This window comes from Callorhinus ursinus, unplaced genomic scaffold, assembly GCF_003265705.2.
Source record: "Callorhinus ursinus isolate GAN/ISIS: 27379988/994484 unplaced genomic scaffold, GSC_fseal_2.0 scaffold2, whole genome shotgun sequence".
Taxonomy (NCBI): domain Eukaryota; kingdom Metazoa; phylum Chordata; class Mammalia; order Carnivora; family Otariidae; genus Callorhinus; species Callorhinus ursinus.
The window spans coordinates 92,609,477-92,635,238 of NW_027397064.1; the positions used below are offsets into that span (position 1 = coordinate 92,609,477).

Below are 25,762 nucleotides of genomic sequence, written 5' to 3' on the forward strand. Positions count from 1 at the left end.
TACAATGGTGCATTGTTTCCAACAACCAGTACCACACTGGAAAATATACTCCCGGTATTTTTCACCTAAAACTCCCATCAACAAGCTGTGTCATGGCAGGGCCTGTTTCGGGGTCTCAATGATATGGCTCTGTGGGGATGCAGAAGGTTCCGCAGTGTACATCCCACGGTTTCAGTTTCTACCAAAAATTATTTCTCAAGGACTCCAGTTGGGATGGGAAGCCACATGGGTGCCCACTCACACCAGCACCCCACATACCTTCTCCATGGCAGGGCAGAGAGCACCAGAGAGAGGGCAAACTTCCTGCGACTGGCCCAACACTTTCACCTGGCTTATCTGAATCCCATTCCCAGATTAAGTTGCTTCTCTACTTCCACTGTAAAACAATACCACTACTTTGCTTTCTCGCCCAGAAACAGCCAGAAATCCACATTTCTAATTTCTCTCTACTGCCATGATTTTGCTCTCTTTGTTGAGTACTGATGTAAGGATTGATGTAAGGACCATAGGGACCTCACTTAAAGGCATCCTTTTCCAGGAAGGTCTGAACTCCTCCCCAGCAGTGCTGATGGGGAGTGAACTTCATTCTCCCAGTATGGAGCTGGGGCAGCCCCAGGGACTTGCATTCCTGAATCACAGGAAGAATGAAGGCATCCGAGCTCCTCTCCTCCCCAGGAAGTCTTCCTTGAGTTGGGAGGGTGGCAGTGTCCTTGGCAATCTCTCCTCTCAAGTCCCCTGGGACTGCACCACTCCAGCTGGGCTAAGAAGCTGCAGGGGTGTGTGTGGGTACCCCCCCCCCCCACCCCGTTCTGCCTCAGTCTTCCTTGTCTCAGGAATCAACAGTGCATCTCTGCTCTCCTGGCCCAACCAACTGCTGCCTGGCATGGCCGAGTATAGGTATGTCCCCTCAAGTTGCAACTCTGCCTCTGGAAGAATTCAGACTATTCCTAGAATTCTCATCCAAAACAGCTCTCCTATAAGCATGGACCATGCTTGGAAGCAAAGTCCAGTAAGAGGAAAACTACCATAATCAATACACTATTTCAGTTATTCTTATACATCTGTGCCCCATCACATTCAGAAAGCAAGGACTTTCAGATTGCCTTAAGGTCAGAGGATTAGGTCTCTCTCTCTTTCACCAAGAATGGTCTTAATCCCTTCTTTGTTTGAGCAAACAATCTTGCCATGCTTTTGTAAGCCCCTTCTGCATGGATCATCTGGCTTCTCCCTACGCTGTTCAGCATTTGGATGCCTAAGACCCTTCGGTCACCACCTGGGATGCTGCCTCCCTGTCCACAGAGCACGCCTTCCACACACTTGGATTCGCTCAGTGGCTTCTATCCACAGACAGCCACTGCTCTTCTCTCTCTTCGTTCTCAGAGAGCAACTTCTTTTTCCAACCCCTAATCACCATTGTTCCCATATCGGTTGCCAAACTGTTAGGGCTGGAGTAATAGTAAAAAGCCTTGAGGCAAATTACAACCACAACAGCTGTGTTTACTAAGAGTTACAAATGAACTCATCCCAGCACAATTAGAGCAGGCAGGCAGTGCTCTGGAACCTTCCAGAAGCACCCCACCCTCGGGATGTTCGCTGGCTGCCTCAGCCTCCCGCTACCCAAGCCAGTCCTGGCTTTGGAGGAGACCCTCTGCTGAGCACAAGGGCCCTCTTTTCACCCATGATACTTTTATATGTTCTCTTCCCACAGCTGCCGTCATTCACACTCAGCGGTTCACGCCTCTGGGAGGGCTGCCAGTCTCTGACAGGAAGCGACTGCTCGCTGTTCCCAGAGGGGCACCAAGGAAATTACTCTCCACCCCGAGACCCCTCAAATGCCTCCCTAACCACCTGAGACAGGGCCTAAAATTCTGTCGCTCATCAACCAAACTTTGGCACCATCGGTGACTTCTCTCAAGTGTTAAGTGTTGTCGTCAAAGGAATGACATCAAGGAGACTATCACTCATCCATACCTTAAGTGGATTCATTCTCCTAAACATCTTTCAGGCTCTGTTTTATCACCTGTAAAACGGATTATGTGTTTCATGCAGCTATGTGGAAGCGCTGTGTAGCCTCTCAAATTCTTACAAATTGTGACCTGAATTACTGAGCCAAAAGGTAAGCATTTCTGAGAGAGACTTCACTGGAACCTGGGTCAGCTGACTGCACCCTTGCAGGGATTTAATTTAGGGGACTTGTTATTACCATGGGAATAAAAGGGCGGCTCCTTCGGGGACAGGCCCATGCGGGACAGGCTGGTGTGTTGCCCTGGAAACAAGGGCCCAGACCCAGCACTCAGTCTCCTAAAACAAGGGTGTAAGTGTCATTCACAGCGTGGCGTGGTTGTTGACTACACAGGGGGCTGTACACCATGCATGGAAGCAATGAAAGTTTTTCTGATCTAGGAAAATGGGTGACTAGCTAGCCCTGTGTTTCCCAAATTTGCCTTCTTAAAGGCATCACCTGGACCGCTTGTTGTACATACAACTATCTGGAGATTCTGGTTACATGAGCCTGGGGAGGGTCCCTGGCATCTGGATATTTACCAAATTTCTGGGTGGAACTTAAAATCAGGCAAATCTGTCTCACATTGACCTAGATTCTAAGAATCAACTTAGGCTTTTGGGCCATTCCCTGGAACCCGGGCTGGAAATCATTTCACTGAAAGACCAAATAAATCATTCCAACTCCAAAGGACCTTACCAGGTGTCTGCATGGGTTTACGATAGAGCTACTGTTTCGGACTGCGGCCATGACGGGCTCTGTCAGAGGAATTCTAGTCTAAAGAGAGGTCTCCGTTCTCAGGCAGGAAGAAACCTGAAGACTTCACCGCATTTGGCAAGAGCAACAAGCCAATAGGTTCCAAGTCCCAGACACAGAGTCTACTGCCATGCATTCTTCCCAAAGAATGCCAACCCCAACTGCCAACCCAAAGAAGAAAACTTAGTTTTGACCATAAGACAACTTGGCAGAAGCAGCTCTGGCAGCTCATGCCAGGGTTGCACTGTTGATTGGAAAGTGCTCACGGGCTGGGCTCTGAAAAAAAAAAAAAAAAAAGACAAGTCTCGGCGTCTAACAGATTTTCAGAACCTGGGCCTCCTCCTGGAGCTGCATGAGGAAAAATGGAAATTGGTCTTCCTTTCTGCCCACCCTCATGCCTCAAAAATTGCCGGGCTTCCGAAGAGGCCATTCAAAAAATGATTTGGCCTGGATGAAACATGGAATTCATGGTTGCATGCCAAGTTCCTTCTGTAACTTGACCCCTCTTGAGAGGAAACCTATTCCCTCAGAGGACTAGACAAAAATGGCTTCTTCCCCAGTACGAGGTCCAAAACTCAGATAGCTCCGAGGGCCAAACACAGGGGTTAGAGAAGGTCCTGGAAGGACTGTCATCCCTGGAACAGCCCCTAACCCAGACATCAGGGTGGCCACCACTGAGCCCCAGCCAGTGTTCAGCACGAGAGGAATGAGAGTCCAATTTGCCACACCACCTGCATTTTCAAGACAAGCTGGGAATTCTGGCTTTTCAGATGAACCCTCCCAAATGGAAAATTTGAAAACTACTGTGCCGGTTAAAGAAAAAGATCTGTGAGTTAGATTTGGTCTGTGGGGTCCGAGGCTGTATCTGTCACTTCAGGCATGAAGCTGTGCCGACAAAAGGGCAGTCAACTGGTCAACACGTTTTCTTGAACGCACTTAAATAAGCTTTTCCCCACTTTTCCGTGAATAAGTGTTCCGTCCTGTTTCTCTTCCTCCTGCCCCTTTCCACTTGCATTCTACAAACGCAGAACCTCTGAGTCTTCCAGTTCAGGAAGTGCATCATCCCCCCTGGCATGAGTGACACCTCTTCCAAAGCCTTGCCAAGGTCCCCGCAGCCGAAAGCGACGGGGCTAGAGGCTTCCCAGGTGGCTGAGAGCGGAATTTCGCTTCCTCTGTTATTCTCTGACAGCCCAGCAAGTTCACCAGCAGCCCATTTCCGACCCTTTTGAGGGTCATTCAGGGCAATTTGGATTCCTAATTTGTTCACCACCCCTTCGGAGTCCTTGCCCACCCACCCACAAACTCAATCAAGTTTTTTTTTTTTTTTTTCCCTTGGCCAGACACGTCTGTTTCTTCCATCAGCCTTCATAAAGCATGGCTCTGAGTCTCCCCACATTTTACTCCTTTCAATCCAAAGGCTCTAATTTGCCTAAATAATATTAATAACAGCAAAAACTAACAGACATTAATGAATGCCAGGCATTGTGTAAACAGAAAACTAAGAGCTTGTATTTATTAACTCACATGATCTTCATAGGAACCCTCAAGTAGGTACTACTATTACCACCCATTTTACAGATGAGAGAATGGAAGCACAGGGAGACTTGGGCCTTTGCGTGCCACCACACAGCTCAGCAGGGTAGAGCCAGGATGGAACCCCAACGGTCTAGCCCTGCAGTCCATGCGCTTAGCACTGCCAGCGGTACCAGCACAGAGCAAGGAAGTGCCCCAACATACCCAGAGCCCGAGCAGGGACTGGGGGTGCGAGGTGTTCTCAAAAGGACTGCTGGCTCTTCCTTCTCCCTGTGGTGCCTCAACTGCAGGTCCGTTATCAGTTCTTGGCAGCTTCCCACACTGTTGACTCACATGAGCTTACTGTCAATGAATCACTTAAATCTCTTCTACACACATGGATGCTAAGTCACAGCAACCTCATCCTTTTCTCAGACAGTTGGTTTTATGGACTCTGTGCCTGGCCTGGCCCAATTATTATCCCTCTGCTTTATTTCTGACGGCCCATAAAGTTGTCTTGTAGGCCATCTTCTCTGGGCCCTTGCTCTTGAAGGAATTAGAGAAGGCCAAGAAGGAGTTTAGATTAAAGAATCATGCAACTCTAGGGAGCAAAGCAAGAGAACATCCAGTCCTCTGCCTCATTTTACAGATGAGGAAAGCAAGACCCAAGGGCGAACCGAATTCCAAGGACCTGCGACCAGTGAGCGGTACAGCTGAAATTGGAATCCGGGCACCTGCTCTCCCCCCGAGGGCTCCCCCAACTGCTCCAGACTGTCTCTAATCAGTGTTTCTGGGCCGAAACAGAAGCACGACAAGGAGAATGTGTTCTCTCTGCCAGGGGACAAGTAAACCTCAATGGGTTTAAGGTGACAGCAGAAAGCTTGCTCAAACAGGCAACGGACCAAAGAGACCACGAGGCTGACGAGACAGGGAAACGAGGCTGCCCATGGTTTCCCTGAGCTCCAAACATAGTGTTCAAACCTGCACTCATTTGCTTCCCAGACACTGATGCGCTTATCATGGATGCCACTCAGGGTTCGATTACACTTAGCACGCAACCAACACTGTTCTCCAACGATCCTTAGGTCCCCTGAACTGGAGTCCTCGGAGTCTTAAAAGCCAATGATTTGTTTCTGATATTTTTCTTTGCATTTGGTTTTTTTCTCTGTTCCCTTCCTGCACCACCCCCTCCCCCCAGGCCCCAAGCAAGATGCTATTAAGAAAGGCTATGGGGTATGACTGCACTTTAGCTTGTGCCAGGAAGTGAGCCAGAGAGGGAATCAAGCACAAGCTGCCTCCTGCCTCTGGCCAGGGTGGCCTCCATGGGATCCTGACAAGGTCTTTTCTACCAGAGCTCTCCCCCAAGGGGAATCAGCTAGGGGAGAGACAGAGATGCTTCGGAATGCTCTTCTGGCTGGAACCAGAACCAAGAGCTGTGATCACATTAGATTTTCTAGCAAATTCAATAGATTCCAACGCCGTTATTTCAAAATGTATACCAATTTGACTAAAGGTACGTTTCAATTCATCTGGTTAATCTCTACATTATCTGGGAAGAAGAGTCTGCAAAAAAAAAAAAAAAAAAAAAAAAAAGGAAAAAAAGAAAAAAACCAAACAGGACAAGATTTAACCTACCTACAAAAATGTGTTCGTTTCAAGGATTCCAATACATTCCTTAATTACAAAGGTCTCAGGGGGTTCATGAAAACAATATACTAAAGAGCAGCTAATTCCTATTGCAAAATAAGATGGCACTTTTCCAAACTACTCCCATTTCCAATTTTGCATTAATTTAAACTAAGCCCAAGTCAACCAAATTAGTGAGCTAGATAATTACATAGTTTTTAGAATGGGATTCTATCTCAGACTCAGGAGTTGACTAGTCTAGAGACTTTCAACGTGTTTGGTTGTTTAAAGCAATTAAACCCTTTTCCCAGTGAAGTCCACTAGGAATCCAAACCTATGCCACAGATAAATCAGAGCTGCTGTGGTCGGTGGGGCCGCTGTGGGGCTGCTCCTTGACTTCCCATAGTAGTTAGTCCCAGGTGAGTTAGACACAGGTGAGTAATTATTATTCTTATCCAGGGGTTAGCAAACCTTCTCTGTAAAGGAACAGACAGCAAACATTTTAGACTTTGTGGGAACATACAAGGGCTGTCCCAGATTCTTTTGCTTTTGGTTTTTCTTTTTGTGATTTTCAAAACGTAAAAACCATTTTTAGCTTGCAGGCTATAGGCTGGATTTACCCCACAGGTCACGGTTTGCCAACTTGGATTGATTGATTGATTGATTGATTGATTTTTTGTTTAAAATGGAAAGTTTATTTGCTCAGTACACCAAATAGGATGCAAGCACTGTCATGACAAATATACAGAAATATGCAGATCAACATAAAACAGTAATTTAGTTTAAATGAAGGGAAACCTTTTTAAGTGTTATGACAACATACTCCCAACCTTTTCTTCAGTTAATTTAACTATACATTTCAATAAAATAAAGGGTAATGGATTAAGTGGAAGTTAGCTTGTGAATTTCTTAAAAATAAAACCCCAACTCTATCAATCCATGCCAGTTAAACACTATAACTAAAATTTCCAAATAAGTGCAAAAGGAGATGAAGGATTTAGTTACCTTTTTTGCTTAAACAGTCCAGAGGAAAATGGTTACTACAAATACAGCAGGCAAACTGTTAAGACTGACCGATCTAGAATATAGTGTTGTACTAAATTTCAGTCTCAAATTGTGCTAAATGCTCATCATTAATATGGCACATTTTGGTCCATGATATGGTTTAATGCCAAGACAGATCCCAATTTGTTACAGAAACACATACATTACTGTTGCTTTTTTTGTTTTGTTTTTAAATATATATATTTTAAAAAGCCAGGTATACTTCCACATACAAAGGCAGGGCTTTCCCAGGAGGAATTTACAGGAAGTAGTCTGGGGTGCGCCAGGTAACATGAGGCTCTCCACGACAAGGTGCTGGGTCAAACTGAAGGAAGGAGTATTTTAAAGTGTCATCTAATTCCATGATAGCAGCCTGGTTCCCACAACGGTAACAGTAATTGGGTGCACTGAAAATGGTAACCACATTCCGATCATGACACCAATTGTATCCCTCCATTACAAGTTGGTGAGCTCGAGAAACCAGTGTGAGACCATTGGCATGGTTAAATGTTTCAGAAATGTCCTGTCCAAATGTGTAGCCAGCACCACGTGGTGAGATACCCCACCCACCACGATCATCTGGATCTGACCACAATAGATCACACATTGGGCCCTCATGTGGAACTTCTTGTAAACGATCCAAAGCTCTTATATGATCCAGTGTATCTATGGATGGAGACAGGCCACCGTGGAGGCAGAATATCTGTCCATCTACTAAAGCTGTAAGTGGAAGATAATCAAATAGATCTGTAAAATATTTCCAAACATTGGCATTTCCATACTTTCGTAGACATTCATCATAAAAGCCATATACTTGGGTAATTTGACGGCTTTCGTGGTTTCCTCTCAATATTGTAATGCGTTCTGGATAACGCACCTTTAATGCCACAAGAAGTGTCACAGTCTCCACTGAGTAATAGCCTCTGTCCACATAGTCGCCCATGAATAGATAGTTTGTATCTGGTGATTTTCCACCAATTCTAAAGAGTTCCATAAGATCATGGAATTGACCATGCACATCTCCACACACGGTAACAGGACAACGAACCTCTTGCACATTTGATTCTTTTGTTAAAATTTCCTTAGCCTTTTCGCACAGCGTCCGCACTTGGTTCTCGTTAAGCTGTTTACACTCGTTCAGCTGCTCGACCCACTGGTCCAGCTCCTTGGTGAACGCCTTGTCATCCATGGCGGCCCCTGGATTTATTTTTAATAGCCCTACCGAGGTATAACTGACACATAATCAACTGCACGTATTTCAAGCATACAATTTGATATGTGCTGGCATACAGATAAACCGTGAGCCCACCACACCACCATCAACTGCACTGGACGTGCGCACCTCTCTCTTTCTCGCTCCTCCCCAGGCAACCACCCATCTGCTTCTTGTCGCTATGGATTAATGTCCATTTTCTAGAGTTTTAAAGACACAGAATCACAAGTGCAGATTCTTTTTCATGACCGGTTCTCGCCCTCGGCACTATTTTGAGGTCTGCCGTGTTGTGTGGATCAGTAATTCATTCCTTTTTACTAATACCTTCATGCATATGAGTGTGGAAATGGGAGGCCTGGAGGTGCCTGCCCCCAAATCCCAGAGATGCCAGCAGAGCTGGCCCCAAGACGGGTCCCCAGCCTCCCTGGGGTTCTCTTTCCAGGCCGTTTCATTGCTAATTTCACCAGGGCTTTTGAAAACCTCCTGACACCTCTGTGTGCTGCGTAATTGGCACAGGTATAGCACCAAGCCTTTTCCTTAAATCCCTTCTTCCTGCAGTCCTGGGACCAGTGAGCGCAGGGCAGGGCGGCGCCCAGAGCAAAACACATCTCAGGAGTCCCAGATAAATCAGCTAAATTTAATGAAATTGAGAGGAGATGGATTCACTCACCCATGAGAGCCTACTATGTGCCAGACACCGTGTTGGGTAAAGAAAATCTATGAGTTCTGCCCTCAAAAGAGTTTAGAGTCTAACAATTAAGGAGGGGCTGATGGAAAAAGAAATGCATGATTACAAAATGATTAAAATTGCTTAAAAGGAAGAGGCGGCGGTGATAGAGATGGAGAGGGGGTGCTGTTTGGTTGAGGGTGCATGTGTGGGACAGGGTGGGCCTCGGAGACTGGCGCTGGGGCAAGCCAGAGCCGGCAGCAGCCCTTATGGCGGCTGGGCCCCCGGGGGGAGAGGGCGGTGGGTGGGACCCCGAGTAGCCAGAGCCCAGGGAGCTGTGGGTGAGTAGTGGTATGCACAGCAGCTGCGGCCTGCCTGCGGAGAGCCTTGCTAAACCGTCTGACGGAGACTGGATTTCACCGTAAACGTAAGGTGCCCCAAGTTTAAAATGAAGCCACTGGAGGATTTTGAGAAAAGGAGTAATACAATCTGATTTACATTTTTAAAAAGATCACGCTGGCTGCCGCCGCCGATGGGGCACAGAGAACAGAGCAGGAAGGGCTAGGGTGAGGGACAGAGAGGAGGAAAAGACTGCATCACATTTTTGGAAGGTCTAGTGCCCGATTTCTTAGGCCTGTGATTATGGGACTAGGTGTCATCTTAGGGTATGCTTTAGAACCACACAGTCTTTGAAGTCTAGACAAAAAGAAGCTTTACAAATTCAGTTGGGACTAGATGGTTTTGGTTGCTGCCAAGCAGGCTAGGGCTGAGGCAAGCCGGGCCTTTGGGGTCCAGAGCTAGCAATAATTTCAATTGCTCCAACAGGCCTGTTACTTACTCTTTGCAGGACTGGCTGCAAGGCCATTGCTGACCTCCCCATTTGCGTGGTGAGCAGCCAGGAGCAATGTTTTACCTGTGACGCCCGTATTTGCCCAGGACTCCTGCTGCACATGGAAGTCACTCCTGTAGACCTTGCTTCCTGGCTTCTGAATCCTGCTCTCAACATCGAACCACCACCCTTCAGGCTAGGGGCCGAGGGCAGCTCCTCGAGTGAGGGGCAGGAGGGAGGCAAGTGCCCCAGAGGGGAGGTCAGAACTCTGATCCCCACTCTGGGCTTGTCAGGTCATGCAGTGCAGCACCTCGGCCAAGGCCCTCCACCTCCTCTGAATTAGTTCCTCACCTAGAAACCAAGATGGCAAAGGAGGGTTGCCGTAGCCATGCCATGCTGCCTCAGAAGGAAATCAGTGAGCACCTCCGTAAACAGTGGCCGTGAAAGGCTCAGAGAAATGTTAACACTGCACTCATACGAGGCCCTGTTTTATCACCCAGCCATTAGTCATCCCATGAGCGGGAGACTTTGTTGAAGCCTATTAAGTAATGCCAGGCTCAACGCCTGGGGGCTTCGTTATGGAGTAACAGGGATTTTGGTAAAGTCACACTTTATTCTCCCGCGCACTGCTTATCCATCAGCCTCAGTCATTCAGAACACAATCAAGAACCCTGACACAAGCTGAAAAGACCTCTGACAAGATCCATGCCTGAGACTGCTGGCCAAATGGGGCCTACGTGAGGCTTGGCTGACTTGGGACACAGTGTCGCTTAGGGGTTGGCAGACTTTTTTCTGCAAGTGTCAGGTAATAAGAATTTCAGGCTTTGCCGTTCACAGTCTTTGTCCCAGCTACGGCACGCTGCCATCTTGGTGCCAAGGCAGCCTACAGGTGCTCTGACAGAACTTCATTTACAGCAACACAGGGCAAGCCAGATTTGGCTAGAGTGCCAGAGTTTGCCCACCACTAACACAGCTCAAAAACTGGAATCTGAGTATCTTTGGGCAGGCTTCTATTTGCCCATTCCTCACAGCTCTGTCCCCTATTTTACACTCCCATCAATCCCCTGTGTCTATCCGGCCCTAGTAATGATATTCGTAATCGCATACTTTCTTTAGACATACTGTGTGCTGGGCCCAAGACCTTGCATGTATTAACTCACTTAATTACTAGAGAAACCCAATCACCATCCTCATGAAAAAAGAGGCCAAGAGAACTTGCTGGTGCTCAGGAAGCTGACGGCAGAGGCAGGACTTGAACCGGGCCATCTGGCTCGAGTGTGTGTCCTTGGCCATTCTGCCGTGCTGCCCAGAGGGCACGGACAGTACAAAACAGGACAGCAGGTAACCAGGAAGAGACCACACCTGTCAGCTCCCGGAGTCCACCGCTTACCACAGGTTTACCCCATTCTCAGCAGCTAGGCACAGAGACTGGAACAGCAAGGGCCGCAAATGGGCTTAGTGGGAAGTGAGACTGGGCAGGGGGGAGTCACTAGAATCAGGCCCAACAGCAGTGAAAACGTGATAGCTGGCAGCCTGACAAGCATAGCAGGAAAGCAAAAGTAAAGGGGAAAAGGAATGATGCATTCACTGGTTGGCCAGGGAGCCAGTGCCAAGCTCCTCGCGCCATCCCAAACCCACCAAGGCCACGCTACCTGCAGCGCACTTTCGTCAAAAGCACATCGGCACCCCCGAGGATGCCTGTGCGAAATGCAGGGTCTCTGCCCCAGTCCAGAAGGTCCGCATCAGCATTTTCACAACATGATGGGCAATTCACGTGTAATAGTAAGTCCGAGAAGCCCTGCCCTTGTGGTTACTGTCACTGCTCCCATTTCACAGGCCAGGAGCCTGAGGCTCGAAGCAGTTAAGTACCTCACACGCTGGTGAACTGGCAGGTGTAGGTCTGAATCCCAGAGCGTCGTTCAGAGGCTATGCTTATGCCCCAGAGGAGCACGAAGCAAGACCTTCAAGACATGTACTTTCACAGCAATCACGCATCATAAGTAATGAGGACTTCACAGCAGGATCACAAATATGTAAAAGGCAGACCCTGCATCATCCATACAAGATTCACTTATGCTCTGGATACAGGTTTTAAAGAAATATGGAAATAAATAATACAGGTAAGCCACACTTCAACTACTTTTAATTTCCACAATTTTTTTAAATGTCTTATTTTTACAAAATCGACTAATTTTTGATTTTAATAGGATATGGAGGGGTTTTCGATTCAGCCACACTAGACAGACTTTTCTTGTAGGCACGTGTTAGTGGACGCAATGATCAGACTGCCCCAGAGGCAGATATCCAGAACCCAGCGCCACAGGTTCCTGGGCTAACACGGACCTCTGTATTTGGGATTAGGCTGTAAGCAGTCTCATGTAAGGGTCTCGGACAGTGATGCTTCCTAAGTTGGTGCCTTTGGGATTCTGGCAGCAAGGTCCTCTCCCACATCTCTACTGCATACCAAAACAGCAGGACAAGACCACAGGGTACCTCTGCCATGAAATGGGAGCGGAACTAAGGGGAGCTGAAGACGTAGCCCATTCCTTCTTAGCCTCTACTTTTAACAGATCACGTTTCCTGACAGGCATCTGCAATGTGGGGAAGACATACATCCTTGACAGGACCACGAGGAACAGCAACCACTCAGGATACTGCAAGTGAAGAGAGTGTGATAAAAGGATGTATGAGCTACAAAAAAGAAAGCTTTGCAGAACTCTGGGCCCTACTTTCTCTTTCTGTCCACATTGCATGGGTTGTTTTTTTTTTTTTTAAGTTTTTTTAATTTATTTATGAGAGACAGAGACAGAGATAGCAACAGGGATCAAGAGCGAGTGGGGAGGAGAGGGAGAAGCAGCCCCCCCGCTGAGCGGGGAGCCCAACGAGGGGCTCCATCCCAGGACCCTGAGATCATGACCTGCGCCGAAGGCAGCCGCTGAACCATCTGAGCCACCCAGGCGCCCCGGGTGGGTTGCTTCTGTCTGTCCTTCCTACCTGGCTCCTCCAGAGCACCCCACCTCTCCTCCCTGCAGTTCTGCTCCATCATCCTCTCAACAGCAGCCTCTCCCTTTCCAAGTCTGTCGTACTTCCTTATCCCTGCACTCCTGGGAAGCTTCTGCCTTGGCTTCATCACAACTCTGGATGCGTCTTTTTGATTTCCATGCCCACGCTCACTGTCCCTCTGTTTTCCAATGCCGAGTGAAGAATCTCATCGACCCCGTGTGGCTTTCGGAGCCACAACCATGGCTGCCAGCCACCAAGGAGCTGGACTGCCCTGGGTCAGAGGACAGCCCTCTGAACCAATCAGCCAAGGAGGGAGGGGGCATGGGGTGGTATCTCCCACTCAAGTGCCCCAGCAGCTGGGGGAGACTCCCCCGGAAGAGGGGAGGACATGGGATAGGACGGAGGGCACGGCAAGTATCTTCAGGATTTCGGTGAGTTCTAGAATCTGCGGGAGAAGGTGGAGCTCCACAGACGGTCAGCAACAGTCCTGTGCCTGCCCACACGCCCCCACTGAATTCCTCAACCCCCCGGGATGGACGGCGTCACCCCCCTTTCCAAAGAGGTCAGAGGCACAGGAGATTGGGTGGGGAGACAACGGGGCAAGGGATAGGAAAAACAATATATGCAACTTCCCGCTGGCTTAAGTTGGTGATGAATGCTACTCTGGGAACGTGGGCGTAGGGGCATCACCCTTCCTGCACCTGTCTTCTGTGCACGTTCACTGGACACTGTGGGCACGGGGAGGCTTTGTAACAAGTAACAATTCTCACATCCTGTATCATGTTGAGAAGTCTGACATGTCCTGAACCTGTGTAAAAACTTCACAGAATTTGGCACTTTCTGGGGCCTTTCTCATCAAAGAATACTGAGCAATGATGATACAGAAAACTGAACACTCTAGATTTGGGGTATTCGGAAAAAAGACTAACGTGGACACACTGCCACTCAGACTTTTTTAATACCTGGATGATGCACAGTGAGAGGAAGGGTGGGTCATCTGTGGAGTTTCAGAGGGACTTCAAGTCATGCCATAAATCACTTGGGCCAGCACAACTAACTCTTCTGGGATTCTGACTGGCTTCAAGAAAATCATTCTTTTAGTGGCGGTATTACTTTATCCAAAAAAAAAAAAAAAGGGGGGGGAGGGTGACCAAGAAGGTTTCAGAACCAATTTATTATTTTGTTTTTCCAGGGAAACTGAAAAACTGCCAGAGGCACCTAAAAGGAAGCTACCCTTGCTTCCAAAACAGAAGTGATATAATTGCAAGGTCAAGTCCACATAGACATGCAAACTATTTTCTTTGAGCAGGTGTGGAGGAGACACAGAAGTGAGGCCTTTTTTTTTTTTTAAAGAGCCCATGTCTTCCTAAAACCAGTGCGGTGATTCATTTACTTCACAACTGAGAACGAGAACACCCCACGCGTCCTTTTGAGCCTGTGTGGCTGAAAGTCAGCTGAAAGATGCTCTGTTAACACCGGGCAGGTTTTGATGCAAAGGAAGCTAAGGTGTGTCAATTGATGGGAACATGTTAAATAACCACCTAGAGTCTTGACTGATTTTCTTTCCCTCAGCAGAAGAAAACACGAAATAATACACGTAGGAATCAATCTTATTTACCAGCTGAGGTCTCTCAACCTCGGCACTGCTCACATTTTGTGCCAGGTAATCCTCTCTTGTGGGGTTGTCCTGTCAGCAGCATCCCTGACCGCTACCCACTAGCAGCCGAAGGCAACTCCCTCCGTTGTGGCAAAACCCAAATTGTCTCCAGACATTGCCGAGTACCCCCTGGGGGTGAAACTGTCCTCCAGTGAGAATCACTGTACTAAACTAAGAGAGAATCCTAGCTGTTTATAGCAAAAACAGCTATCTGGAATTAAATCAGCTTCCCTGGAAATAGGCCAATTTAATTGTCCCTCCGGCATCCTTTGCACTGCCAAAGTAAAGAGAGGGCAGCATGGCTTTTCTTTTTCTGAACGTGGGGTCAGAAAACCAACAGCAGGGATTCTGTACCCTGTACATCACTTGCGCTCACTCAGTGCTTGGATTTCTAACTTCCTTAATAAAGGAGACGTAACAACATGAGACCCCCAGTACCTGATCATTCTGGAAAGTGTTAACTTTTATATTTCGGAAGAGGCATGTTTTGAAGTCCTGGAGACTATTGTGTCCTGTGTAAACACGGCCTCAATCAAAATGATGGCACCGGCACACAAAGGCGGACTTCCCATATAAAAAGGTTTGGAGGTCAGACCTGGGCAACAGGTCACACTCCAGTCCAACTCCTCTCCCACTGTACCTCCCCCAGACGGACTCTGGAAATAATCCGAGAGGCCCCAAGGTCCAACGCTTTTGGGAAACCTGTCTCAGGCTGTGGCCAAGAATGTTGTGTAGTCCCAGATCTCCCAGAACAAAGTGCCTGGAGTCAGCCCTGGTGGGTGTTTTCATTTCACGGGTAGTTCAGCCCTGACCAGTGGGGGGCTGCTGACCGCAGCTAAAGGCTCCCCAGGAACGCATCTAGAGAGCGCTGCCCTACCCTTACGCTGTAAAGGGCTCTCTGTGCAATGCCTGCTCCAGAAAGATACTGGCCCCTGTGGGGTCCTAGCTTTCAGAAGCAAGTATAGGACGTGAAAGAAGCTATAACGTGCCACTCCCAGCAAAGAGCGGAGGGCTTTGCTAGGTAGCCATTGTGCGAACGAGCAGGGACAGCCTTTATTAGATACCCAAATGCTGAACAACCGAATCCCAGCACAGTCTTGTTTACTTCTAAGCAGATCCCATTAAGCCCCGGGCACTTGGCTTGATTACTCCCTGGATCAAAGTTAAATTAAATTACCCAACAAGCTTCATTTCCGAGAGAGTGACGCGCACACAGACTGACTCACCTTCCAGAAGCTATCCACTTTGCCATACACAAGGGACTGGTTCTGCCTTTTGATTTCGTTAATGTGGTGGATGTCGCTGGAGTTGAGGTGCTGCTCGACCACAAATCCCAGAAAGCTGTTGTCTGGGGTATGAGCTGATGTGGAAAGGAAAGGACAGGGGAGTTAGGATTTCACTGGCAAGAAGAAATGATTATGAGTTTGATATAAGCCATCATGCACATAATTAAATGTTTTCATTTTACCCTGTACTTTCTTACCTGGGGAGGGGGAGGCAGGGGACTGCCTACTCCCACATACTCCCAGCAGACCCTTCACATGAGAATTGTCTCCAGGATGGATTAACCTGAACCAAATGCCGAAGGATAGCCTGACCTTCCCCTGCCCCCGCCCCCCAGTAAAATGCGTCTGTCCAAAAAGCATTCTGCTGTGTCTTCTCCGCCCTCCTGTTTGCTCAGCACAAGGCCACTGTCTCCTGACAGCCATGCTGCCTTCCAGGTGTGACCAATAAATGGCCAGAGCAGGGTTGAATCAAGTGTTCTCATGGAGGGTGAGGCCGCTGTTGGTAGCTCACACCATCCAACCCGATGTCAGCCGGGGAAAGGGGGATTTGGGGGCAAAACGAGTCAGTATCACCCCGACGCCGCACCTCCCCTAAGAATTACTCACTAATGAGAGAGATAATTATGGAGCTACACTGAACAGATGGAGGGAACGAAGACAGAACGAAAGGTGAAACTCACTGGGATGTGAGCCATCCCACAAAGCCACCCACCCCAAGGAGCAGTGTCTAGTCTATAAAAAAGACTATTAGAGACAAGAGAGGCATTTTCCTCCGGATCGCTCATCATGTGAGTTCTAAAACTTCTCTATTTTAAATAGTTGGTCAAGGGGTGGGGGGAAGCAACCCCATACCCCCCCTCAAACATTTCTCTCTTGTGCCTATAATTTTAAGAGGAATTTCACAAAGAAGGCAATAATCAGGAAACAATCCTCTGTAGTTGAAACAGAGACCGCCCTCTGCTACACATTCATTCTGTCCGGAGAAATGCGTTTTTCAGATGACCCTGAAGAGGCCCCACAATATTAAATAAAGCGACTGTGCTGCTTGACTCTGCCCTGAATAGAACAGCTATAAATACCTAAAGGGAGAGATACTTGATATTCAGAAAAATCCACACATGCGGCTTCAACCGTACTCCTTCACAGGTAGGTGGTAAGCACGCGGAGCAAGGTGGTTCCTTTGTCTTGCTCTGGCTTTCTCAGGACACAGGAGCTCTTTCCCAGGCAGGAGGCCGGGAAAGATGGGCAGGGGTAGGCCTGTGGAAAGGCCTAGGAGCCTGAAGCCCTGGGCCTTGCTCTCCTCTGCCCCGCTCACAGACGAACGAGGGAACACCACCAGCGGAAAGCCGCGAACTGTGGACATGAACGAGTCACATAAACACTGTGTTATCATCATCCAGTCTCCCAGGCTTCTGCCTAATGGGGGTGACAGAATGAGGAGATAATAGGGTTGTGACTGGGGAGTTGTGTTCGGCCTGGCCAATCTGTTATTTCATTTCTGCGTTTTTGAACAAGTGCCCAGAGGCAATGGCCACAGCTGGCTGGAAAGTAAATTGGTGAATAAATTCTACTGCCAACAAGGGGCAGTGGTTGCTTTTCCTTTCTTTTTGAGAAGCTGGTGGTGAGGGACTTTGAAGGAAGATGAGGGAGGGGAAGAGAGCCCCTCTACATCTGCAACGTCAATGAGGCAGCTTAGAATAGCTCTTTGCAAAACTCTGGGGTAACTGAAAATTCTGAAATAGAACCTGACACTTTAAACTTTGAGACTGCGGGTTTTTTTTTTTTTTTTTTTTTTTATTATCTTCGGAAAATGTTATGTGGTGACTAAATCTCCATGCTTTAGATATGGGTTTCTGAAATTAAGTTATCTAGTCCCTAGACGAGCACTTCTCTAGAAAGGTGAAATTTGACTCGACCACCTAAAACAACGTCACAGGTGGGAAAAATGCCAATATACTACGGTAGAGTCAAAAGTAAAATCACCAAAGCCCCCAAAGAAAAGAACTCCTATATGCATGGATTTTTGTGTCAAAGATTTCCGTAGCTCCGAGCTCGGACAGTGAAGAGGGAGAGGGAGAACATGCTCTAGTCAAACACCTTGTGAGAAGTGGTGGGCCTTCACTGCTTTAGGACTGTAATTTGGCACTAAATCAATTTTGACACCGTACGAACAATCACAAACACCTGCTCTTCTCCTGAGTTTTCACGAAAACCCTTTATTTCCGCTCCTCTCTCTGGTCTGGAGGTGTTAGGTGGGGGATGGGCAACCTGTGAGCACCGGTAAGAACCGTGGATGACCGGAGGAGGAATTCCACACTGCCACTCTTTACCAGCACCAGTCACACCCTCCGTGTGTCTTCCTAGGGGACGCTGAACCTGTCACGGGACGCTGGCAGGGGTGCCAGGAGGGGTCACTCAGCTGCAAGCTGCCCCACAGGTGATTTGGAAGAGGCCACAGGCCCTGGGGTAGCTTCCTTCCGAGGAGCTGGCCAGCAGCTGGGTACCTGCCTGGTGACATCGTCCCCGAGGGCCCTGGACTCAACACACGTACTCCTAAAATCACTTATAGTAAGTCAAAAGTCACAGAGAGAGGCTGATGCTATCCAAAAGGACCTTTCTGTGGAGATCTAACTCCAGCCCAAGCTGTCTCTTTTTCTCTGAGGACAGGAACAGAGAGTTTAATTATTTGTGTTGGGAGGTTGTCAAAGAGAAGGTATTCACATGTCAAGGTGAACTTTAGAAATTTCATCATAAATGGGACACAGGAAATGCTGCACATTTGGAAATCACTCCATCCCAGGAGATCAACAAATATGATTGTTTTAAAATGGCTAATATTTGAGTTCTATGTGTGGAGTTCTGTGCTAAGGGCTTTATAGTGACTATTCGATTTTATCGTCATGACAACCTTTCACCAACATGTTTGTAGGGATGAGAAAGTTCGGGACAGGGTTGGGGCAGGGGAGACACTTCTACCCTCGTCTACATGCTAGGAAATGGCAACGTTGGGACTCAGAACCAGACCGGCTGGTCCCAGAGCCCAAGCTCCTTAAAGCATCCTCACATATAACTTCGTAGTCCAAATAGTTTATCTTCTGGGCTCCATGAACTATAGTGGTAAACATGCTTCAGAGGAAAATAACATTATAAGGTAGACCAGAATACACATGAAAGACCCAGGGGGGGAAATGTAGTAAGATCACCTCACTTTCGTGAGTGACTTATGCTACACATATGGAGGGCCAAGCAGATTCATTTTACATGTGACAAGCAGAAGGGGATTTGCTAAACATTGACAGTGGTTTTAAAATAATTTAGGACTTTTTTTTTAAGAAAAGCATTATTTTAACCACTTTGGAAGCACCTATTTACAAATGATTACAAATCAGCTTGATGAGGTTCCTGAGCAGATTACAACGATAACTTCTTTTAAGCACTACTGGGAGTTTGGCTTGAATAATTCATTCAACCACAACCATTTTAGAGCACTCCTTCTAAAAAACCAGGTTAAATGCTAGGTACTGAAAGATTACAACATCAAGATGAGTTTCTGCCCTCACAGAGCTTACCAAATACTTAATAAATGAGGTGTACGCAATTTCTACCAAGCCATAATAGCGTCCTCATTTCAAATGTAATTAAAAAATTTTATTCAGTCAAATCGATCCTTTTCTCAGCACCTGAGTCTCTGAGGTCTGCCTTTCCACCACTAAGTCCTAAGCACTTGCACCCAAAAGTGCAAATGTTCATTTTAATAGGTGGTCTGCTGGCCTTAACCACAGCTGGCCCTACCGTGGTGGGCATCCCCACGCCAGCAGACCACCAAGGGCAGAAACCCTAAAACCAGCCTGGGCTCCTCCCTCAGCCCTCACCCAGCCCTGAGGATGTCAGCTTCCCCAAATCTCTCCCCTCTCCCTCCTCTACACCCTTCCTAGTTCTGGCCTCATCAATTCTTGTCGAGACTTCTGCAGTAGATCGGTTTTCTTTTGCCTTATTCAAATGATTACTTATTTAGGTTTTCTTGATTATAACAGAAATATATCCTTTGTGTAAAATTTTATCAGACAATAAAAAAAGATGTAAGAAAAATAAGAGATCTATCACCTAGAAATAACCACTATTACTGGATTTTTAAAAAATATTTATTCATTTATTGGGGGGGGGCAGCACGTGTGAGAGTGGATAGGGGCAGAGGGAGAGGAGAGGGAAAATCCTCAAGCAGACTCCCTGCTGAGCACGGACCACCCCCCCCGACATGGGGCTCGATCCCAGGACCCCAAGATCATGATCTGAGTCTAAATCAAGAGTCAGATACTTAACCGACTGAGCCACCCAGGCAACCCATGGACTTTTTAAAATACTCAAATCAATACTGGATCCTACTATACCTACTCTCTTGTAAACTTTTTTCACATACAAATGTGCCATAGGCATCGCTGTGGGTTAATACCCACAGCTCATCACTGCTTGTTAAATTAGTATAGTATTTCAGCGCATGAGCTCTTTCCATCAGCTGGGATGCCCCATGGTTCTGGGTCCGCCAGCACTGCTTTATGGAACCACACTTCTCCCAGGCCATGCGATTCTGTCTCGTTCAGGTGGTTGGATTGGTGCCAGTCCTGACCCCTTGGCTGCCCCCTCTCTAGCCTCTTCCAAGGATGGGCATATGGTACAGAGGACTCTTCCTGACCATGGCTCATTTGAAAGATGGGGGTATGATCCAAGTCCCGCCAATCACAGCTGCTCTAAGACTAGTCAGAGCTACTTTTGAGGTCATGGTGTCTCTGCTACAGTCACCAAGCTGGCAGGGTGGAAGTCGAGGGCTGCGGATGTCATCTGTGTGTCCATGGGAGAAGGATGCCATGCAGAGAAATGCAAAGCCAAGACAGGGAGAAAATAAAGATATCCTGCAAGCTCAAATTCAGCTCAACCTAAAGCTGGTTTCAACAACTCCCAGGGACAAGAGCCAATGAACCCTTGTGACCAAGTCAACAAGACAGAAATCCTGACGAGTCCACCCTATGAAACGTTTAGGACGTTTCCAATTCTTGCCTATCGAAATCAACTAGTATTGTAGACCATCACGCTCTCATCACTTCTGCAGTGGCTTTCTGAGTGCTCTCCGTACCTTCAGCCTTGCCCTTCCTCCTTCCTGCTCCGTCGGGCACATCCTCTGTGCTGCCTGACCGGGCATTCTTTGCAACAAACAGAGAACCGTGGCAGTGTGTGGCTGAAAATCTTCACCTCCTTCAGGATGAAGCACCAGCCAGGCTACCTGTCATTCTGGCTTCATTTCGGGTCACCCACTGATACCTTTTCTCCATGATGACTTACCCATTTGGGGTGTGTAATGAATGCATGCTTTCCATCTTCTCTTGTGCTGGCATGTGTTCCCACCTGCTCCTTCCTGGAAGGCTTAGCTCCTTTCACCTCCTGGTTGAGGGATTCCCTAACTTCCCAACACAGAGATAAGTAGACCTCCTCTTAGATCAGGAAGAGTTACAGTCTCTTTCCCACGTTATTATCTCGATGACAGACTCTATGTTCTTTGAGACTGAACCATGTTTTATGCTGCCAGAGCATAGTAGGAAATTGAGCAAATATTTTTGCATGCATGACTGATTAAGCCCATGGGAAATGCTTAATTAACTGGTATGATTGATTCCATAGGTAGGTAGATCTATAATACCAAGTAGCAGGCCGTGCCTAAACTGCTCCCAGCATCAGACCCTTGGCGCAAAAGTTCCAAAACTAAAGCCTGTTCTTCATGGGATGAATCAGGCTTCCTAAGTGATAGGCGTTCAATAAATATTTAATTGATAAACTAACATATCTTTTAATCCAGGTCACAAAACTAAAGGGGGGGAAGAAGGGAAACCAGTGATGCAGAGTTGTAAAATCCTAACATCATAGGTTTTTAAGTACTGTCAATTTACTCAACAGTACCACATTTATTGAGCACTTACTATGAGCCAGAAAACAACTTGGGAAGAGTTAAGGATACATCATTAAATAGAGCAAGCATGAATGAAGCTCCCTTCACTGCACTTATATTCATCTGGGGAGACAAACAGTAAAATACCTCAATGCTACAGATAAAAAAGAAAAACAATTGGTTTGGTGACCAATACTGAGTGCTAGTTAAGGTATGCTGAAACATCTATGGGTTAAGTGTTCTTTTATGCATCAAAAAGCTGTGGATTGACGGGGCGCATAGACAGACAGATGGACTGAGAAGCCACAGAGCAAGTGAAGGAAGCTGTTAGGTTAGCTGTCTAGTCTGTGAGTTCCTACTGTACATTTCTTTCACCATTTTTGTCTATTTGGGAACTTTGTTAACAAAGTGGGGAAGAATACTGGCTACTATCATATTCATGACATTGATGCTGATTCTGATGGTGTAAATGGCATGACAGAAAAACCTTTATTGACAAATACAGTCCCATCACACAAGCAGTGATCTGGCTTTAAAAACTAAACAGCCAGTCATGTTATACTTCCAATTTTACCCAAACTGAAGTTTTTCAAATGGTGGTGATGATGAGCTGAAAGAGAGAGGGAGAGAGAGAACAGGTCAGGATGCAAGCTAGGGAAACTATTAATGTACAGCTGGGCTGAAAAGATGAGAGCCTGAACTGTTGACAAAAGGCACAGTGGAGTAAATTTCTCAAGCGTCAAAAAGCAATTTAGGAGGGAATGGACTCCTCAGAAGAACATCACTCCTGAAGGCTGAGACTCTGATAAAGGAACTGTAAGGCTGATCCCATCACTCACTGGTCTGCCCAGAAGTAAAAGGCAAGAGTCCTACTGATGGAAGTCAAAGGCCAAAAAGGCAGTTGGAATCACAAATAGCTCCTTTGCTTGTCAGGCCCTAAAAATAAAATCGCACGTGGAAGTGATCCTTAGCTGAAGCCAACAGGTTTATCATTTGCATGAAAGGAAAGTAGTCCATTTCTACAAGCCCTGTTTTGTCAGGCAGAATCTTTGGTCCAAAAGCCATTATTTCTACCTGATGATGCAAATAAACCACACCGTGAGTCCCAGCCTCTGGGAGACATTCAAAGAGAATGTCAATGACAACAACCAGCATGACTGGAACAACTTGTGAAAGCTCAACCACACGAACATCTTCTGTGGGAAGACACAAGAGACCAACTTGAAGCCACTTGCCCTAAAAAGCTTTTTGAAATAAATGCTTTTTTATAAAAATTTTTTTGGGGGGGTCTACTCGGCACACAATGTTACATTAGCTTCAGGTGTACAACATACGGTTCAACAGACAACACATCTCACTTTTCCTCACATTGTTGCCTGGACTAAAATAGAACAGGCACTATCATTCATTTTAACTGGTATTTTCTGAATGCCTACTCTAAGCCACGCATTCTTCAAGTTGGTGGGAGTTTCAGCGATGAACCAAACAGACAAAACCCCTATGTCTCAGATTCCAGGGGAGGAAAAAATAAAATAAAAATAAGGGAAGTATAAATGTTGCTTGATAATACAGTGAACAAGGAAAACAAAGCAGGGAAGGGACACATGAAACTGGGGGGAAAAAGTACTTAAAAGAGGGGTACTTAGGGTTGGTCTCACTGAAGTAACAGTTGAGTTAAAAAACAGAAGAAAGAGGGGTGCCTGGGTGATTCAGGTGGTTAAGCGTCTTGATTTCAGCTCAAGTCATGATCTCAAGGTTGTGAGATCAAGCCCCGCATCAGGCTCCATGTTCAGTGGGGAGTCTGCTTGGGATTCTCTCTGTCTCTCTCCCTCTGCTCCTACCACCCACCCAGGAGTGAGTGCTCTCTCTCTCTGTCAAATAAATAAATACATCTTTAAAAAGAAAAAAGGATGCTAAAAAAAAAAAAACAAAACCAAAACCAAAACAAAACAAAACCCTGAAGAAAGAGACATGAAAATCTTTAAGGGAAGAATGTTTGAAAGATGGAATGACCAATGCAAAGGTCCTGGGGCAGGAGGGTGCCTGACCCAACTAGGAAACAGTTATGGGACTAGAGAGCAGTGAGCAAGAAGACATGTAGTAAGCGATGAGGCCAGACAGATATTGGTGCCTTGAGGCCACTGGAATGACTGGTATTTCCCTACAGTGAGATGCCTGTGGTGAGCAGAGGGGTGAGCACAGGGGTGTCATGATCTGACTTACGTTTTAACTAACCCCATCCCGTAGTTAGGGAAAACTGAGTCCTCTTGCTCTTTATTCATTGATCCTACAAATACTTATCACCAATGATGCTACCACTTCAGGTATGGAGGACTCAGCAGTGACCAGGCGTGTGGGGCGCACAAGGTAGGATTGGGGCTGGAATACACGTGTAAGAGTCATAGAATGGGAGCATGTGGCTCTGGGAAGGGAAGGTTTCCAGAGGACAGGACACGTCCCTGAAGGACGAGCAAGGGTGTGTGTGTTGGGGGTGAGGGCTTGGAGCTTCCAGACCAAGGAGTACACACACAATGGCCTGCACATCGGAGAAAACATGGCACCCTGGAAGACTCGTCAAAGCCAAGAGGAGGACAACAGCATGAGGCAGGCCAGATGGTGTAAAGAAAGGAGAGGGGCTGGAGGTGAAATGGGAAGACTCTCAAAGAACACCTCCAGAAACCCCCAGCCCGTTCTTCACTCAACTTTACGACAGCTCCCTGTCTTTTCTGCCCCTGATGCCCACATGTACCGAGAAATGCTGAATCCTCCCCAGCCCTCGACTCAAAGCGCAGAGGGCGAGCACCCAGAAGGCGAACTGTTCGGTGTCTTCAGATGGTGAATGACAGCTCAAATGTGGCAGTCCTCAAAATATTAATTCATTAATTAATTTAAAATAAGCCAATACGAACGGACTCTGCGTAGAGAACAGGCAACGTTCTCAGACGGCGAAATGAAGAGCAAGGCGGTTCAGCAGGCTCCTGAATGTTACTGAGACCTTCCAGCTAGGGGACGTCAAGAGAAGTCTGGGACCACAGCCGCCTGAGCGCAGGGCTGAGGAGTCTGGTCGTCTCTGCTACTGCTGCGCTCAGGCGGAGGCTCCAGCGAAGGGGAGGGACAAACACAATCAGGTAAAGACGGCTCAGCACGGCTGCTGTTCCGTAAGCCGAGGGAGCTGTGCAAGAGGGCGTGGTGCAGGGAGTTAGAGCTATCCAAATATGGGCTACCTCGAGGCGTGAGTCCTCGACTTCAGGGCTTCGTTTTCTCTCGTAGATGGGACGGGCAAATGTCTTGCCTTTGTTTACCGAGGTATAACGCACCTTGCTGGGAAGTGAGAAAAACAAGAGAGACCGCCTCCAGGAGTTCAGAAAAAGCAGAATGTATAGCAGACCGAAGGCTGCCTATGGAAATAATGCCCAATTGGAGGGTCAAGCCAAGACCCTGGCAAGCCCAGAACAAGCAGCAGCGCTACCTGTCAACAAGAAACAACATAATTTCCCCCAAAATAGGTACAAATTACGAGCTAGTCACTTGATGGACTATAAAACCGCCTTGGAAATCATGGTTTTAAAAGAGCCTTGGAAAAAAATTATCTATTAAGTGAAGGAAAAAAAAAAAAAGAGATCCAGAATTCTATTATGTATTTACAACTACGTAAAAATATACCCATGAAAGCTATGATAATGCTATGCTTATATTAGAGTATGAGGGCCTTTCTCCAAGGGGGGAGGCTTTTTGTTTTTGTGATAGGGTTAACATTTCTCTTCAGTTTGACTGGAAAGATGGAGGAAGTCTTTTAAAGAGAGTCTTCAAGAAAAAAAAATGCAGTTTTGCTATCAGGGTGATTTGAAGGAAGCCAGAGTGGGGAGGTACCTAGGAGGCACCTTCAGAAACCAGCAGGCGGTCTAGCGGGGCCAGGGTGAGCACCTGGGGAGGGGTATGGAGTGGGGAGGTGCGGGGAGGGCCAAGGGAGGGCACCACGGTCTTTGAGCGGGGATAGCTCAGTCCAGGCTGAGTTTTTAAGGGCTGGCTCTGGTGGCAAGAGGAAGGCCTTAGTGCCTGGCCCACAGGCCACCTGGAGTGTGGCCAAGAGGTAAGTGCAGGAACGAGGGGCTTGCCATGAGGGAGGAACCCCCATATTTTTCAGCTTCTTGGAAAAAATCATCACTCGGTAGGTGTAGCCAAATGGACTCAGCGTTGCCTGACCACTCGGATGGTCCCTACAGAAGCCGCTT

At 47.3% G+C, this 25,762-nt stretch overlaps 1 protein-coding gene and 1 pseudogene across 4 annotated transcripts in view; both read right to left on the reverse strand.

The window, feature by feature from the left end:
* The window catches only part of MGAT5 (alpha-1,6-mannosylglycoprotein 6-beta-N-acetylglucosaminyltransferase), a 327,769-nt gene that overhangs the window by 79,641 nt on the left and 222,366 nt on the right, over positions 1-25,762 (reverse strand). For all 4 annotated transcript variants that reach the window (XM_073884745.1, XM_073884749.1, XM_025857052.2 and 1 more), the window contains one exon: positions 15,536-15,669. In XM_073884745.1, the coding sequence (XP_073740846.1) occupies positions 15,536-15,669 (134 nt within the window). The remainder of the gene's footprint in view (positions 1-15,535; positions 15,670-25,762) is intronic.
* Positions 6,569-8,131, reverse strand: LOC112812303 (serine/threonine-protein phosphatase 2A catalytic subunit beta isoform pseudogene; annotated as a pseudogene).